At 42.6% G+C, this 18,714-nt stretch overlaps 1 protein-coding gene across 2 annotated transcripts in view; it reads right to left on the bottom strand.

Moving 5' to 3' along the window:
- Positions 1-17,625, bottom strand: part of rtkn2 (rhotekin 2) — a 50,819-nt gene extending 33,194 nt beyond the window's left edge. For both annotated transcript variants that reach the window (XM_060842315.1, XM_060842316.1), the window contains exons 1-3: positions 17,468-17,625; positions 3,691-3,890; positions 2,392-2,450 (exon numbers count right to left, since the gene is read on the bottom strand). In XM_060842315.1, the coding sequence (XP_060698298.1) occupies positions 2,392-2,450; positions 3,691-3,890; positions 17,468-17,497 (289 nt within the window). In that variant the 5' untranslated portion in view covers positions 17,498-17,625. The remainder of the gene's footprint in view (positions 1-2,391; positions 2,451-3,690; positions 3,891-17,467) is intronic.
- Between the last annotated feature and the right edge of the window lie 1,089 nt (positions 17,626-18,714).

The raw sequence follows: 18,714 nt of genomic DNA, 5'->3' as shown, positions 1-18,714 counted from the left end.
AAGGCTTCCCATTTTCCAGCCGCCCCTTTGCCTGCGAACATCTGCCTCCAATCAGCTTTCGAAAGTTCTTGCCTAATACCGTCAAAATTGGCCTTTCTCCAATGTAGAACTTCAACTTTTAGATCTGGTCTATCCTTTTCCATCACTATTTTAAAACGAATAGAATTATAGTCGCTGGCCCCAAAGTGCTCCCCCACTGACACCTCAGTCACCTGCCTTGCCTTATTTCCCAAGAGTAGGTCAAGTTTTGCACCTTCTCTAGTAGGTACATCCACATACTGAATCAGAAAATTGTCTTGTACACACTTAAGAAATTCCTCTCCATCTAAATCTTTAACACTATGGCAGTCCCTGTCAATGTTTGGAAAGTTAAAATCCCCTACTGTGACTACCCTATTATTCTTACAGATAGCGGAGATCTCCTTACAAGTTTGTTTCTCAATTTCCCTTTGACTATTGGGGAAGGAGGGGGGTGGTGGTGGTGGTGGTGGTGGTGGGGGGTTGGGGGGTGGTGCCAGGCCTCTAGGAATTCTCTGGCATGTCTTTGCTTAGCCTGTCCCAGGATAGATGTGTTGTCTCAGTCGAAATGGTATTTTTTTTTCATCCTGTGTAGGGCTACGAGGTAGAGAGGGTCTTGTCTTTTTGTGGCTAGCTGGTGTTCATGTATCCTGGTGGCTAACTTTCTTCCTGTTTGTCCTACGTAGTGTTTGTGGCAGCCCTTGCATGGAATTTTGTAGATGACGTTGGCTTTGTCCATGGGTTGCACTGGGTCTTTAAAGTTTGTTAATTTTTGTTTGAGTCTGTTGGTGGGTTTGTGTGCTACTAGGATTCTGAGAGGTCTTAGTAGCCTGCCGTCATTTCTGAAACGCTTTCAAGAAGAACGGATACTCAAAAAAATACAGTGCGCAGATTCCTCAAGAACAAACCACGACAAGCAGACCAAACACAGCCAGAAACCCTACCCACTTTACCATACATCAAAGAGGTTTCAGAAATGACTCCTCGGAATCCTAGTAGCACACAAACCCACCAACACAACGCCATAAACAAACGCATAGATCTAGATACCATCTATCAAACACTCAGAAAATGAACAAGAAATGACATCAACACAAACCCCAGGAATCCCTTCCAGGAGAAGGATATAAATAGAAAGCAGGAGACAACAGCTTCGCTTCACTTGGAGGTCATCACTGATGATGTTACCTAGCCAGGTAATGAAACGTCTGGATATCAAACCTACAGCTCAGCGAGCAAACCTACACCCTAAACCTTAACCTGAGCTACAAACCTTTCATTTTAAAAGGCATTTGAACAAATACGTGGGTAGGAAAGGATTAGAAGGATATTGGCCAATTCAGGGAAATGGGTTAGCGCGGACATTTTGGTCAGCATGGATCAGTTTGGACCAAAGGGCCCGTCCCCGTGCTGTAGGACTCTATGAGTCTATGAGTGTCAGAGTTACAAACATGTAAGTGATCACTAAAATGCACTTACATGGTGTTTTTAACATAGTAAAATATTCCACAGCACTTCACAGGAGCATCAAACAAATAATGATACTGAAACATGTATTAGAACACTAAATGACAAAGGAGTAGGTTTAATGCAGTGTTTTAAGATGTAGAGAGATAGAAATTCCAGAGCTTAGAACTAGAGGAATGGGGAAATGGACAAGAGATCAGAATTTAATACACAGTCAGTTAAGAGCATTGTGGGGTTGGTTGAGTTTATAGAGACTGATGGGGGTAAGACCATGGATAGATTTGAACAGAAGATGGGAATTTTAATACTCCAGTGTTGGTGGACAAGGACTTGATGCAAGTCAGTGAGCGGAGAGTCAACAGGGCTTGGTGTGAATCAAGAAACAAGCATGGATGAATTCACGTTTCTGCAGGGTGGGAAACTGGCCAGGGATAGGGAGGGTGAAACTGGTAATACTGTGACATCAGAAGGAAGCACAACCCAAAGAAATTAAAGTGCACCACGCGACCATCACACTTGCTCTGCCACTTAATGCAACTGTGGCACATCTTGGGCGTGAACTCTACTTTCTCATTTGCTATGGCCCTACATTCCCTGACAGCAAACATCTGGCTATCCTAGCCTTTGATGTATTTACCATTGGAGCATTCACATCCTTCTTGGGTTGAAATTTCCATAGATTCACTGCCCTTTGAGTGAAGTAATTCAATCCCAAATGATTGGCCCCTCACAGCATTATCAAGCCCTTTCAGAAACTTGTATACTTCAGTGAGATTGTTTCTAATTCTTCTAAACTCCAGAGAACATGGGCCTAATTAACTCAGCTTCGCTTCACAGGAGCATCCGAGGCTTTCTTTGTATTTATTTCAAATCCCTGTCACAAAGTAGATACACAAATGGTAGTACCAGATATTGCCAGTTTTCCAGAACATGCTGAATGCTGTTTAATCTCAGTGTCTGATAACCTGTGGAAAAGAGAGAGAACTAACATTAAATGTGGTCTCAAAATACGGATTTGAAAAGGGCAACTTACTAACATGCAGTTCACAATGGCAGCATGTTACATGCGGCTAACAAATTGCAACATCTTGCGTCATTTGCTGAACTGCAAATATGGCTTCTAAATTATACTACTCACAAGACAACATTGAAGTACAATAACACCACCACAGAAAGCACTTTACAATTCTTCATCAAGAAGAAAGAGGTATTTGTTTGGATGGCATGAAAGAAATCAGGCCTTTCAGGCACACTTTCAAAAAAATTTTCCACTAGTAGTACTCCTTTCCAAAACACCAGATGGCACTTTTTGTGGATAGCCTACACAGTTTTCAATTGCATGCACTTTCAAATTTTAACCATTTGTACTGTATAGAATAGTGATGAGCATAGGTGTGTTCATTTAGATTGAAGTTCAGTGAAAACAGGGGACATACTTTATTGTATAAAAGCATTCAACAGGGATTTTAGAATTTCCTTATTTTTAAGAAAGTTAGTCTTTCATTGGATGAGGGTATTTCTGCTTAAGCTGGCTTTTATTGACCATTCCTAATGGTCCTTGAAGGTGGTGGAGAGCCACCTTCTAGAATCATTGTAAACAATGTGGTTTAGGGACAGCCACAACACGGTTATAAAAAGAATTCCAGGATTCTGAACCACCAACAGTGAGATAATTCCAAGTCAGGGTGGTATATGGTTTGTGGGGAGCTGGTAAGTAGTGGTGTTACCATGCATCTGCAACCTTGTCATTACAGATGGTAGAGATTTGGATGGTGCTGTCAAAGGAAATTGAAGAGTGGTTGCAGTACATCTTGTAGATGGCACACACTGCTCTCAATGAGCACTGGTGACAGAGATGGCAGACAAGGTACTGATCATGCTGGCTGTTTTATACTGGATAGTGTCCAGAGTCTTAAGTATTGGAGCTGCACCAATCTAGCCAAATGGAGAGTATTTCATTACACTTTTGACTTGGAGATGGTTGACAGAATTTATGGAGCCAGATGGTAAATTCCTTGCTGTAGAATTCCTAGCCATTGATCACCCACAGTATTTATAAAGCTAGTGCAGTTCAGATTTTGAACTATATTCAGTTTACAATGGAACATTAAACAATTGATGTAAGCTGAATTGAAGGCAATCAAAGAGTAAAATGGAAAAGGGGGAGAAATGAAAATCTACTAAATTATATGAGTTCCAGCCTACCTCCCTGTCACTTTGGGCAGGGTTTGTTCGTCTGCACGTCTCTGTAACTCAGCTCTATAGTGATGAATTCGAGTGCTACAGGTTATCAGATTTTTCGCAGCATGCAGCACCTGATCCCGTTGGGTGGAGGCAACAAGAAGTTTGCAGATCCCTTCCTGCATCCGAGTCTCAAAGTTGATTTTTTCCTGGATATCGGAGCCCTAGAAGACAGTAATGTCATTACAGGTGGTGATAATTTGGTCTATTGAGTTCATTCAGGCTCTCTGCAGGACAATACAGTCAATCCCATTTCCCTCAAGTACCCACCCAGTTTCCTTTTGAAGTCATTGATCATCTCTCTTTCTGCCAACCATTTAGGCAAGGACTTCTAGATCATTGCTACTCACTGCATAAAAAAGTTTTTCCTCACAGTCCCCTGTAATTCTTGTCCAAAACCTTGTGCTACATAGTCCTTGTTCCAGCAGCAGGTGTTAACAGCTATGGTGTCTACGTATCTAAACTTGCTATAATCTGTACGCCTCTATCAAATATCCTCTCAATCTCCTCTGCTCCAAGGACAATGCCAACCTTTCCAAATTACCATCATAGCCAAAATCCCTCACGCTGATAAATCACCCCCCCCTACCCTCAGTCGTGCTGACCTTGATCCTTGTGGAACCCTACCATATACCATAAGGTCTGAATAAGAAAGCAGCAGAAAAGTAGGTGTTGCATTTTCATAGCATATTTCAAGACCCCAGGAACTAGGGAATAACAGGTTATGGAGAAAATGCCCTTATCTGGTCTGCTCTGTATACTCCAGGTCTGGATCACAACGTGGTTGACTCTAAATTGCCTTCCAAATAGCCTCTCAATTGTTAAAAAATCCAAACAAAAAAGGAATGAAAATGTTCAGGCAGCTTGGTATCAACCACAATACTGGAAACGACAAAGGCAAACTCAGCCTTATTGACCACCAAAGCTAAGAGCAAGTGCCAAGATTGGGAGAGCTGTCTTACAGATGAATCAAGCAACAGCCCAACATACTCATACACTCAGAATTATATCATATACACAATGTCCCAGGAAACACCATCACCAATGTGTAGGTATGTTCTGTGCAACCAGCAGGACAGATGGAACAAAAGTGGTAGCATAATGGTATGCAGTCAGGGCAGAGTTGCTCTGGAGACCTCAATGTAGACTGTGTGTCCAGAGTCACAAGGGTGAGGAAACTGCTTGCTGATCACCACACATAGCAACCCCCTCAACTAATGAATTACCACTTGAGGAAGCATTGAGTGTGGCAAAGTCATTGCACGTACAGTAGGTTAGGGATTTTGATGATCAACAGTGACTCAGCAGCATCATAAATGATTAGTTGATTCCTAATGAAATTGCTACTAGACTGAGTATCAACAATAGGGAAAAGCCTACTTGACCTCATCCTCACCAATCTGTGTGCCGCAGATCCATTTTTCTTTGACGATATCAGTAGGACTGGCCAACACAGAGTCATTATGGAAACAAAGTTCCATCTTCACATTGGGAATATTCTCCATTATGTTGTGTGGCATCATTACCAGGATAGACTTTGAAAAGATCTAGCAACTCAACACCATGCATTCATAACATTCTGTCAGCCTTCAGCAGAAGTTCACTCAAACACAACCTGCAACCTCATGGCCTGACACTTCCTCCAATCAACCATCCCCCATTACATCAAGCCAGAAGTTCAACACTCGTTCAATGAAGAGTGCAAGAGGGTATGTATTGAGCAGCATTAGGCACACTTAAAAATGGGGTGTGTTTCTGGTGAAGCTAACATACAGGACAAATTACTCGCCAAAGAGCATAAGCAGCAAGTGATAGACAGGCTAAACTATAAAACAGCCAAAAGATCAGAGTTGATCTCTGTAGTCCTGCCACATCCAGTCATGAATGGTGGTGGATAGTTAAACATGTCATTGGAGGAAGAGGCTCCACAAATATCCAACTCAATGATGGGGAAGCCCAACACATCAGTGCAAAAGATAAGGCTGAAAAATTTGCAACAATTTTTGCCAGAATTGCCAACCCAGCCTCCAGAGATCTCCAGCATCAGACATGCCAATGTTCAACCAATTTGATTCATACCACATGATACAAACAAATGGTTGGAGACACAGGATACTGCACAGGCTAAAGGACCTGACAATAGTATTGAAGAGGTGTGCTCCAGAACTTGCCATGCTGTTCTAGTACAGCTACAACATTGGCATTTAACTGACAATGTGGAAGGTTTCCCAGGTACTTTTGTACACAACAAGCAGAACAAATCCAATCTGGTCAATTACTTCCCAATTAGTTTACACCCAATCATGGGTAAATGACAGAAGTCATCAACTGCATCAAGCAATACTTGCAAAGCAATAACCTGTTCACTGACACTCAACTTAGGTTCTGTCAGGGCCAATAAGCTCCTGACCTTATTATAATCTTGGTTCAAAAATGGACAAAACAGCTGAATTCTAAAGGTGACGTGAGAGGAACTGCTCTTGACATCAAAGGCCTCATTTGACCTAGCATGGCACCAAGCCCTAGCAACACTAGAGTAATTGGGAAATCGCGAGGGGACTCTCAGCTGCTTGGAAGTATATCTGGCACAAAGACAGTTGTGGTTTTTGAAGGGCAGTCATCACATTTCCAGGACATCTATGGAGTTCTTCTGTATAGTGTCCTGGGCTCAACTATCTTTAGCTGCTTCATAAATGAAATTCTATCCAGCACAGGGTCAGAAGTAGGGATGTGTGCTGATGGTTGCACAATACTCAGCAATATTTGTCACTCTTTAGAGAGAGAAGCAATCCACATCCACATGCAGCAAGACCTGGACAGTATTCAGGTTTGGGCTGAAAAGTGACAGGTAACATTTGCACCACACAAGTGCCAGGCAATGACCATCTCTAACAATCTAATCTGCCAATCACTCCATGACATTACCATAATTGAATCAACCACTTTCAAAAACTTTGCGGGGGTTGGGGGTATTTACCATTGACTAGAAAATGAACTGAACTGACAAAAGCAGGTCAGAACCTAGGAGTCCTATGCCAAATAACTCACCTCTGGTTCTCCAAAGCCTGACCACCATCTACAAAGAACAAGGCAGGAGTATAGTAGAGCAGTCCCTTCTTTCCTGGATGAGTGCTGCTCTAGCAACACTTAAGTAGCTTTGCATCATCCAGGACAAAACAACCACTTGATTGTTTATGGATGCTGTGCCATTCATGCGGTCCACCACCCACACTCAGTCATGGCAGTGTGTACCATCTACAAGGTGCACTGCAGAAGTACACCAAAGGTCCTTAGACAGCACTTTCCAAAATCATGACAACCTTCTGGATGGCCAAGGGCAGCACATATTTGTCAACATAACCACACACAAGTTGCTTCTCCACACCTCTGACAGTCTTGACATGAAAATATATCGCCACTCCTTCAAGTGTCATTGTGTCAAAATCTTGAAATACCCTAATAACATTGTGGATGTTCACAAAATGGACCACACAAGTTTAAGAAGGCAGCTCACCCACCACCTTCTCAAGGGTATATAGGGATTGATAACAAATGCTGGCCAAGCCAGCCACAAAGTGAAGGAATAAAGATACTGCTGGAAATGTATAGCAGGGATGACAGCAGCTGTGGAGGGAGAAACAGAGTTAAAGGTTTTGAGTTTTAATACTGGATTCAAAACTTTTAATTGTTTCACTCTCCAGAATGCTGCCCTGACCTACTAAAAGTAAGTGCGTGTGTCATAGACTCCCAGAACAAGAATGACACTTGCTCATGACAAGAAACTGCATATGGATTTTTGTAACATGGGAGGCAATTGCATTGCAGCTACCACCTGGTCCTGGCTGATCAGGAAAGTTTCCTACTCTTACTAAGATTTATTTATTGATTATCAACCTGCATGATCACATTATGACACTGAAACAAAACGAAAATACTGAAGGTGCTGAAAATCTGAAATAAAAAAAAGTGCTGGAGAAACACAGTAGGTCAGGCAGCATTTGTGGAGAGAGAAACAGAGTTAATGATTTGAGTACAATTTGGACTTGTGTTACGACATGGGGTAAACTCTCTTGCTTAATTTAAACCAGCAACACAGAAAAGATTTATCCCGTGCAGTAATCTGTGAAAATGTGAGAGTGGCCAAGAACTATTTAAAGTACAAATTAACAACTTTATTTCTTAAAGTCTAACTGAGAATAATAACTAACAACTACTTACATCTTTTACTTTCCCTTCTATAATACCAGTTTGATAAAACCCCTGATTAAGTTTTACTGAAAAATTCAAATTACAAAACCCCACCAGCTGCAGAATCTTCTCTTTGCAGATTTACTTGCCAGGTCGGTCTCGATGTTTTTCTCTGTGCAAATTCCTTCTCTAGACAGGTACCTCTTAGACAGTTCTGACTAACAGCCTACAACTGGCAGTTCTCCTCCAATTGTTCAATTTTCCCTGGTCTTATACCTCCAAAGCATCGGATTGTGTCATTGGCTTTTAATATTGTCTATATATTAAATTCAAATTTGATGGAGTTTGGTATTTTTTGGGGTATAACTTAAACTGATTGGCCTAATTCAAATTTGGTTTTGTCTCCAGGCAACCAGCTGCTGCACCAAAATGTAACATGATATCATGTTCAGAACACTTGGTGCCGTCAGGTAGTTCTGCTGGCTTTTAACTTTGTTAAAAGATACACCCATATCTTCATAACAATTGAAACATAAATGCCATTTCTCTCTACAGATGCTGTAAGACCTGCTGAGTTTCTCCAGCATTTTCTGTTTTATATCATGACACGTATGGGCAGCAAGTCTGTATGGAGAACTCACTGTGTCACAAACTCCTTGCTGAATGTTTCCATCACTTGCTGGTTTTAGAAGAAAAGCTTTATTGGAAAACAATCACACTCGTCACACAAATCTTAGCTTTTTTGCGCTTTACAATTCACTTCAGAGAGGAGACACTGATTTAAACAGATGCAGTATCAATGTTCTGCCACAAGATGGTACCAATACACTGTCATGTGGAGGTGTCAGTGTTAAACTGGGGTGGACAAAGTTAAAAATCACGAACCAGATTACAGTCCCACAGGTTTATTTGGAAGTACAAACTTTCACAGCGCTACTCCTTCATCAGGTAGCTCATGGGGAAAATTTATAGTAAAAGGTCAACGTATACAATGTATTAAACAAACCTAGATAGCTGTTAAGTCTTAAATCACTTAAAATGAGTTGTAGGTTTCAATTCATTAATATGTAAATCCTATCACTTCTTTCAAGTCACATTCCAGAGAAAACTTAAGATTTTATTTTAAAAAATGACATCTCAACTCAGACAATGCATTACAGGTGAGGTTAGGGTCTGTCTGTATTCCAACAGATTCTGATTCTATTTCCAATGTAGGAATTTATAAGATGTTATATGGACTGACAGCCTACTGATTGCATATTTTTTTAAACAAAATGGAATGTATCTGCAAATATGAATCTGCAAATGAGAATTCATCACAAACTTATAGGTGTGTGTGTGTGTGTGTGTGTGTGTGTGAGAGAGAGATCGTGTGCGCACGTGTGTGTGTGCTTGATAGAGTGTGCGTGTGAGTGTGACAGAGTATATGCCTGTGAGAGGGTGTGCATGTGAGTGTATAGTATAGAGGGGTCACCAGTAGTGTGATATAAACCCAAGGTCACGGGTCAGGCCATCCTCATGGGTATCGTACTTGGTTATCAGCCTCTGCTTGGCAACTCTGCATTGTTGTGTTGACCCTGCTCCACTAAGTACCAGACAAAGGAGCAGTGCTCCGAAAGCTTTACTTCCAAATAAACCTATTGGACTATAGCCTGGTATTGAGGTTTTTAACTCAATATACTGTGAACAGCCAGCACAGAAACAGGCTGTTTGGCCTCAGCAGCCCATCTCATGTTCCACACGAGCCTTTGTGCATTGCGACAAGCTCACACATTAACAGTAGACAGATTAAACAAGCTGCTTACAATGATGTAAGACTGGTTGATGCATGTAAACATTACTTGTTAAATATTACCTGTGAAATCAAACTATAAAGCTCAGTTGAAGCAGATTTCTGTTATTAAAACAATCAATAAAAAGTGTTTAAAATCTAAACATCCTCTCACTCCAATATGTAGCACTAATGCAATGAATCATTCCAAGCATTTCACAAGGACATTATTGGACAAAATCTGACACTAAGCCATATAAAGACTTCATAAAAACAGCAACTACTGTAAATCAGAACATGTTCTGATGAAAGGTCACAGAGTTGAACAGACGCTACCAGAGCTGCTGAATGTTTTCAGCATTTCTCATTTCCATTTCAGATTTCCAGGATCTGCTGGATTTTACTTTTGTAAAGAAATATTGAGATGGATCTGTAAATAGGAAATGAGGGAAGAAAGGGAGTCTGTTTCTGGGAGGGAATTCTGGTGCTCAGGACATATGCACTAAAGGCATATGAACCAATGATAGACTGGAAAGTGGTGACTCGCAGGAGAACAGAAATAGGGGAGTCCAAAAGGCAGGAGGAGATTACAGAGGTTGGTAGGCAAGACCATGGAGGAAGGAGGAAGTGGTGCGACAGAATGTTAAATCCAAGGCATTGAAAAACAGGGAGCCCATGGAGGTCCATGAACTTTACTTAGACCAAGTTAGGATTTGGGCAGCAGAGCTTTGGATAAATTTGCATTTAAGGATTTTATAATGTGTAAGTTCAGCCAGGAATGCTGTGGAAGAGTTGTGTCAAGAGAGAACAATGGCTCTGCACAAATAAAAATATTTGTGTCAATACACAATATTCTAACTGTTTAAAAGCGGTTTTTCTTTTTAAAAGGATGAACTAATGATATAGCCACTTGGGTGGGGAGGTGGGGGATGGGGTGGGGGGTGGTGGTGGTCAAGTGTCCTCCAGGCTAACAAGCTTTCTGAAAAGTTTCAAATTTGATTATAATGGGTCAGGGTCACCCTACTGAATGCACATCCCTATACAGCACTACTCTGTGGAATTTTGTCAAAGTTTACTCCAAAACATAGGGAGATCTACAAAGAAAAGGTGCTGCACCATGAATGATGTGGTGAAGACATATAAGATTGAGGAGTAATAAGGCCCTGGCTGATCAAAGTGTAACCTCAACTGATAACCTTTCACCCCATTACCATGAATTTATCTAGCTTTGCCTTGTAAATATTCAAAGCTACTGTATCACCAAGTTTTCAGGAAGGGAGTTCCAAGAGATTCTCAACCCTCAGAGGAATAATTTTACCACATTTCTGCCTAAATGGTGATCCCTTATTTTTAATCACTGACTCCAGGTCTGTAATCTAAACAATTGCAACAAACAGGCGGCTGGAAGAACACAGCAAACCAGGCAGCATCAGGAGATGGAGAAGTCAACATTTCGGTTGTAACTCTTCTTCAGAGCTGGGGGTAGGTGCAAGGGGAGCAGCAGATAAAGTGGGGGTGGGAAGAAGGGCTGAGTGGTGAGGTACTGATAGGTGAACACAGATAGAGGGTAGGACCTGGCTGGTTGATGGGAGGAATGAATCTGGTTGGTAGCTGGAAGGAAGGGTTCAATAGAGGGATGGAAGAGAGGACTCAAGATTAGAGTGGTGCTGGAAGAGCACAGCAGGTCAGGCAGCACCTGAGGAATAGAAAAATCAATGTTTCAGCCAAAAGCCCTTCATAAGCCCTTTTCCTGCACCACCCTAATCTTGACTCTAATCTCCAGCATCTGCAGTACCCACTTCTGCCAGGGAGGGCTCAATGTTGAGTCCTCCGCATTTAACGTATCATCCTTAAACACTTTCACCAACTCCAACTAGACCCCACCACCAAGAACATCTTGGAGGTTTGCTCAGGTGATGGTATTGCAGCTGATTTATTGTTCTCTCTCTTCTATTTCTGTAACTGTGTTTCATCCTCAATAGAATGTTCCTGCATGCTGATTTATGTATTCACTCAATTTATGTGGGCGGCACGGTGGTACAGTGGTGGGCGGCACGGTGGCACAGCGGTTAGCACTGCTGCCTCACAGCGCCTGAGACCCAGGTTCAATTCCTGACTCAGGCAATTGACTGTGTGGAGTTTGCACGTTCTCCCCGTGTTTGCGTGGGTTTCCTCCGGGTGCTCCGGTTTCCTCCCACAGTTCAAAGATGTGCGGGTCAGGTGAATTGGCCATGCTAAATTGCCCGCAGTGTTAGGTAAGGGGTAAATGTAGGGGTATGGGTGGGTTGTGCTTCGGCGGGTCGGTGTGGACTTATTGGGCCGAAGGGCCTGTTTCCACACTGTAAGTAATCTAATCTAATGTCATGTTTCTCTGTCCATGAAATTCAGTAAAATTATAGAACACTGTTAGATGATCAAGGCAGACTGCAGAAACAGAGAGAAATCAAACACTGTTTGCAGGAAGCCACTACAGACTGAATGAAAGGGAGAATGAACAGCATGAAAGTGTGGTTGGGAGAGATTAGGTGAGGAGAAGTCAGTGACAGTGAGAAAGTGACAGGGATAGGGAACACAGAGAAAGAAAATGAAATAGATGGGGAAGGAAAACAACAGATAATTACAAGAATGAAAGTAATTCTACAACATCCCCCATTCTGAAAAGTGCTGACTCTCATGAACAAGTGTAGAATTCGTTTATTAACCAAACAGATTATGAAAGGTTATGGGTAAAGGACATGATTTAGAACCTGTTAATCCATTTGTTTTCCACCAATTGAAAAATGTTGTGAAAGCCACAATGCCGGAGTCCTAAACATAACAGAAATAAAGTGGTCTAGGAAAGGAAAGTAAAACAAAGCAAAGACCCCATCAAGCTATAATAGATCCAGTGAGGGTAGAAAAAAAATGATCAGTGGAGTAAGTGTGTTCTATTTACAAGCCAATACTGGAGTAAAGTTCCCAGTTTGGGTCCTCTTATAGAGTTTGTTAAAAATTCAGTGAGCTGATTGGTTGCCAGATTTTCATTTCACGTGATCATAATACAATACTTTTCAAAAAAAATGAACTACATTCATTGTCACAGACAACATTTCATCCAAACGACCTTTGTATTGAATAGGCTGCAAACGTCTGAGCACTACTTTTTTGTCCATAGGCAGTTTATATTTAAAAAACTATGACTTGTATTATTCGTGGGCTGATCAAGTTGTAACCGTCCTGCTTAATGCTGCAGAGGTACACAACTGTGTGAGAGAGAGAGCAACAGTCGTAGGATACCAATTGTGAGAGGAATGGCAGTTAGGGGTGGGCAAGAGGAGTTGGGGGGAGTGCACAGTTCTTGGGTGGTTGTGGGGCTGGAAGAAAATAGCAAGCAGCCAGGCCCCAGAGAGAAAGGAAAGCAAGAATGAAAAATTTAAAATTGAGACACCACAGAACTGGCAGGCAAATGGGACATGGTTCAAATTAGGACACAGGCAGAGTTTTGAATAAATTCAAGTTTACAGAGGTAACATAAATGTATTCCTCCCAATTTTCATCCCCATTTGCAGCTGTTCCTTCCTGCATATTGTTCTTTGGTTGTGTGGTCTCCACATTAACACAAGTATCCTCTCATTACCTCATGAATATTATACACTGCTGCCTTTGTGGAGTGCTGTTTGTAGATAGAGTGAATGTTGAAGATGGTAAATGGAGCCCCAAATAGGTGGCTGCTTTACCCTGGATGGTATTGAGCTTCTTGAGTATCACAAGAACTGCCCTCATCCAGGTAAGCAGATAGCATTCTCCCACTCTTGATTTGGATAAGCTTTGGGATAAGCTTGTCACAGAATTGTCAGCCTCTGACTGGTTTTTACACCAAAGTATTTATGTATCTAGTTCAATTTCAGGTCAATATTAAGCCCCAGGTTGTTGATACTGGAGTAGCAATGATAATGCTATCAAATAGAGTCATAGAGATATACAGCATGGAAACAGACCCTTCGGTCCACCCCGTCCATGCCGATCAGATATCCCAACCCAATCTAGTCCCACCTGCCAGCACCCAGTCCATATCCCTCCAATCCCTTCCTATTCGTTTACGCATCCAGATGCCTTTTAAATGTTGCAATTGTACCAGCCTCCACCACTTCCTCTGGCAGCTCATTCCATACACGTACCACCCTGTGTGTGAAAAAGTTGCCCCTTAGGTCTCTTTTATATCTTTCCACGCTCACCCTAAACCTATGCCCTCGAGTTCTGGACTCCGTCAACCCAGGCAAAAGACTTTGCCTATTTACCCTATCCATGCCCCTCATGATTTGGAGATGCCGGTGTTGGACTGAGGTGTACAAAGTTAAAACTCACAACACCAGGTTATAGTCCAACAGGTTTAATTGGAAGCACACTAGCTTTTGGAGCGATGCTCCTTCGTCAGGTGATTGTGGAGGGCTCGATCGTAACACAGAATTTATAGCAAAAACTTGCAGTGTGATGTAACTGAAATTATACATTGAAAAATTGATTGTCTGTTAAGCCTTTCATCTGTTGAAAGAAGTGAAACTATCACTCTATTCTATGTGTAAATCACAAAACCCTTTTTTAAAAAAAAGTTGCATTCTCGAGTTAGCTGTTAACAATGGTGATAGCTAGACAATATGTTGAAGGTGTTAGCCCCCTATGTTCTTTGTCTATGACCTGATGTTTAGATTGATTCTAATCTAAAAAGTGAGATATTAGTGTTTTACATAAATTCCTGCAGTTTTTGAGCTCAGAGTTCTACATGAATGTATGCAGTTTTTGAGCGAAATGCAATGTAACTCTGCAATACAAATTCACCACACAAAATATATGTGTGCATGTGGTCTTTGTCTGTCTGTCTGGGTTGGGGGTTGTGAGTCTGAGAAAGTGTGTGTATGTATGTAGTGGGTGCAGAATGTCTTAAGTCTGTGAGGGGTGCATGTGTGAGTGTGGGATTGTGTGTGTGAGTGTCTGTGTGTGTGTGTGTGTGTGTGTGTAGTGCAATGGTGATCACCTGTAATGTGTCATGAACCCAAGGTCGCGGTTGAGGTTTGGAAACAACCATCCTTTAAATAACCACCAAACCTCAAATGGATCATTGTTCGTAGCAAACTGCTCAGCTCTCAGGACAACTTCATACAACCCTGTCACGGTGGACGCTGCAAGACGTGTCAGATTGTGGACATAGATACCACTATTACGCATGGGAACACCTCCCACCATGTACATGGCAGGTACTCATGTGACTCAGACAACATTGTCTATCTTATACATTGCAGGCAAGGATGCCCGGAGGCATGGTACATTGGGGAAACCGAGCAAAGGCTACGACAACCGTTGAATGGGCACCGCACAACAATCAACAGACAGGAGGGTTCCCTCCCAGTTGGGGAACACTTCAGTGGTCCAGGACATTCAGCCTCGGACCTTCGGGTGACCATCCTCCAAGGTGGACTTCGGGACAGGCAGCAGAGGAAAGTGGCCGAGCAGAGGCCAAGTTCGGTACCCATAGGGAGGGCCTCAACTGGGACCTTGGGTTCATGTCACATTACAGGTGATCACCATTGCACTACACACACACACACTCACAACCCCCAACCCAGACAGACAGACACACACAGACAAATACCACATGCACACATATATTTTGTGGGGTGAATTTGTATTGCAGAGTTACATTGCATTTCGCTCAAAAACTGCATACATTCATGTAGAACTCTGAGCTCAAAAACTGCAGGAATTTATGTAAAACTCCGTTATCTCACTTTTTAGATTAGAATCAATCTAAACATCAGGTCATAGACAGAGAACACAGGGGGCTAACACCTTCAACATATTGTCTAGCTATCACCATTGTTAACAGCTAACCCGAGAATGCAACTTTTAAAAAAAAGGGTTTTGTGATTTACACATGAAAGAAGTGAAACTATCACTCTAACAGATGAAAGGCTTAACAATCAATTTTTCAATGCATAATTTCAGTTACATCACACTGCAAATTTTTGCTCTAAATTCTGTGTTACGATCGAGCCCTCCACAATCACCTGATGGAGGAGCGTCGCTCTGAAAGCTAGTGTGCTTCCAATTAAACCTGTTGGACTATAACCTGGTGTTGTTTGATTTTTAACTTTGTACATGCCCCTCAATTTTATAAACTTCTATAAGGTCACCCCTCAGCCTCTGACGCTACAGGGAAAACAGCCCCATCCTGTTCAGCCTCTCCCTGTAGCTCAAATCCTCCAACCCTGGCAACGTCCTTGTAAATCTTTCCCGAACCCTTTCAAGTTTTACAGCATCTTTCTGATAGGAAGGAGACCAGAATTGCATGCAATATTCCAACAGTGGCCTAAAAAATGTCCTGTACAGCCGCAACATGACCTCCCAACTCCTACTCAATACTCTGGCCAATAAAGAAAAGCATATGAAATGCCTTCTTCACTATCCTATCTACCTGCGATTCCACTTTCAAAGAGCTATGAACCTGCACTCCAAGGTCTCTTTGTTCAGCAACACTCTCTAGGACCTTACCATTAAGTGTACAAGTCCTGCTAAGATTTGCTTTCCCAAAATGCAGCACCTCGCATTTATTTGAATTAAACTCCATCTACCACTTCTCAGCCCATAGGCTCATCTGGTCAAGATCCTGTTGTAATCTGAGGTAACCCTCTTCGCTGTCCATTACACCTCCAATTTTGGTGGCATCTGCAAACTTACAAATGTACCTCTTATGCTCGCATTCAAATCATTTATATAAATGACAAAAAGTAGAGGATCCAGCACCGATCCTTGTGGCACTCCACTGGTCACAGACCTCCAGTCTGAAAAACAACCCTCCACCACAACTCTCTGTCTTCTACCTTTGAGCCAGTTCTGTGTCCAAATGGCTAGTTCTCCCTGTATTCCGTGAGATCTAACCTTGCTAATCAGTCTCCCATGGGGAACCTTGTCGAATGCCTTACTGAAGTCCATATAAATCACATCTGCTGCTGTGCCCTCAATCTTCTTTGTTACTTCCTCAAAAAACTCAATCAAGTTTGTGAGACATGATTCCCGCTGCACAAAGCCATGCTGACTATCCCTAATCAGTCCTTGCCTTTCCAAATACATGTACATCCTGTCTCTCAGGATTCCCTCCAACAACTTGCCCACCACCGAGGTCAGGCTCACTGGTCTATAGTTCCCTGGCTTGTCTTTACTGCCCTTCTTAAACAGTGGCACCATGTTTACTAATCTCCAGTCTTCCAGCACATCACCTAAATACAAATATCTTAGCAAGAGGTCCAGCAATCACTTCCCTAGCTTCCCAAAGAGATCTAGGGTACACCTGATCAGGCCCTGGGGATTTATCCACCTTTACCTATTTCAGGATGTCCAGCACCCCTCCTCTGTAATATGGACATTTTACAAGAGGTCACCATCTATTTCCCTACAGTCTATATCTTCCATATCCTTTTCCACAGTAAATACTGATGCAAAATACTCATTGCAGAGGTCGGTGTCTAGAGACAGACACTGGGACAAAGCCAATGAAGACCTGGGTCCAGAGGCAGAGATAGTAATTGTAGATAAAGGGCTGAATTAACCGGTGTGCTCCAGCCCCTCACCGACACCCATCGCCTGTGTGTTGGCATTATTTGCACAACCGCTGCCTTTACAGCAGTTTAAATAGTCTGTAAAGGAAACAAACGAAAACTCTACGGTTAATCGATGCAGGCACCGACGGGAATAGCACAGAAAACCTGGGCTCCTCCACTACCCCTTGCTCGCAGCCGGTGCCACACTCACCTTGGGCTCCGGGGGTGGGTCGCCTCCCATCAACCGGCGGTTTGAATTCCTCCCGGGCTAACGTTCTAATCCCGGGCCCCAGAGTTCAAACTTCGCGCTCCCGAGCGAACGTTCGAATTTCGCGCGTCTCCCGGAAACTCAGGTTCCTAGAGCTCGCGCCGCCCCCAACAGCAAAGACAAAGGGCGGAGCGTGCTAACTGTAACCGTCACTGAGTAAATCACAGCATTTCCACCCCGGCAAGTTGCAAATAGCTCATCGCAGGCGACAATTGATCCGGCTAGGTCACTAACTAACGCTAAAAATGACCCCTCTCTCTCAGTGCAAAAAGTCACCCCGCAGTTATATATTCTCAGAAAACGGGTTAAAAAGACACTTTATTTGCAAACAGTTTAAAATCATACAGTCTGCACATTTAAAGTGATCGTATTATGCAGCCAATACTAATATGCACACTGCTCCTTTGTTTCACCTGTGTAGAGAGGGGCTGATTATGACTGGAAGCGCAGAGTGTTGCTGGAAGGTTGTGCGCGTGAGATTGTGACCGTTGGAAATGGCTGAATATGGCGGGGAGAGTGCGTTATGGGTGGACGACGGGTTACTCGGTGCAGGAGCAGCAAACCTCACTGCTACAACATGACCGGATAGAGCAGGTGAATGTCAGCAGAGTGACCCCCATGTACCCGGACGCCTTCACAGAATTGTTTGAGAGGAGGAAAAAGGTCGGTCGGCCCGCCTATGTAAACGGCCATTTCATTGAAGGTCATTCTCACTTGCACGATATTCCGTTTCTTAGTGTCTTCATTGAAATTGCAGCTCTGAATGAATAAATGCTGGAAATCTGAAATAAAAGTAGAAAGTGCCGCTGAGTCTCAGAGCCTGGTAGCATCATTGGAAACAAAGTTAAAGTTTCGAATGCATTGACTGTTTTGGAACTGGAGAAGTCATGTTGGAATTGAAGGATTAGGTCTGTTTCAGTCTCCATAGATGTTGTTTCTCCAACACTTTCTGCTTTCAATTTATATACCCAACGCGAAGAGCGGTATATGTTGATTTTGCTGCTGCCAAGGACATACGGCTGTATCTCATCGATTTCATTTATCATAATTTGGAGATATTGGAGTTGGACTGAGGTGCACAAATTTCAAAATCACACAACACCAGGTTACAGTCCAACAGGTTTATTTGGAAACACTAGCTTTCGTAGCGCTGCTCCGTTGACAACCACCTGATGAAGGGACAGCGTTTG

The sequence above is a fragment of the Hemiscyllium ocellatum genome, chromosome 22 (assembly GCF_020745735.1).
Source record: "Hemiscyllium ocellatum isolate sHemOce1 chromosome 22, sHemOce1.pat.X.cur, whole genome shotgun sequence".
In the NCBI taxonomy this organism is placed as follows: Eukaryota; Metazoa; Chordata; class Chondrichthyes; order Orectolobiformes; family Hemiscylliidae; genus Hemiscyllium; species Hemiscyllium ocellatum.
The sequence above is the reverse complement of the archived record's forward strand: the minus strand, read 5'-3'. Positions and strand labels throughout refer to the sequence as shown.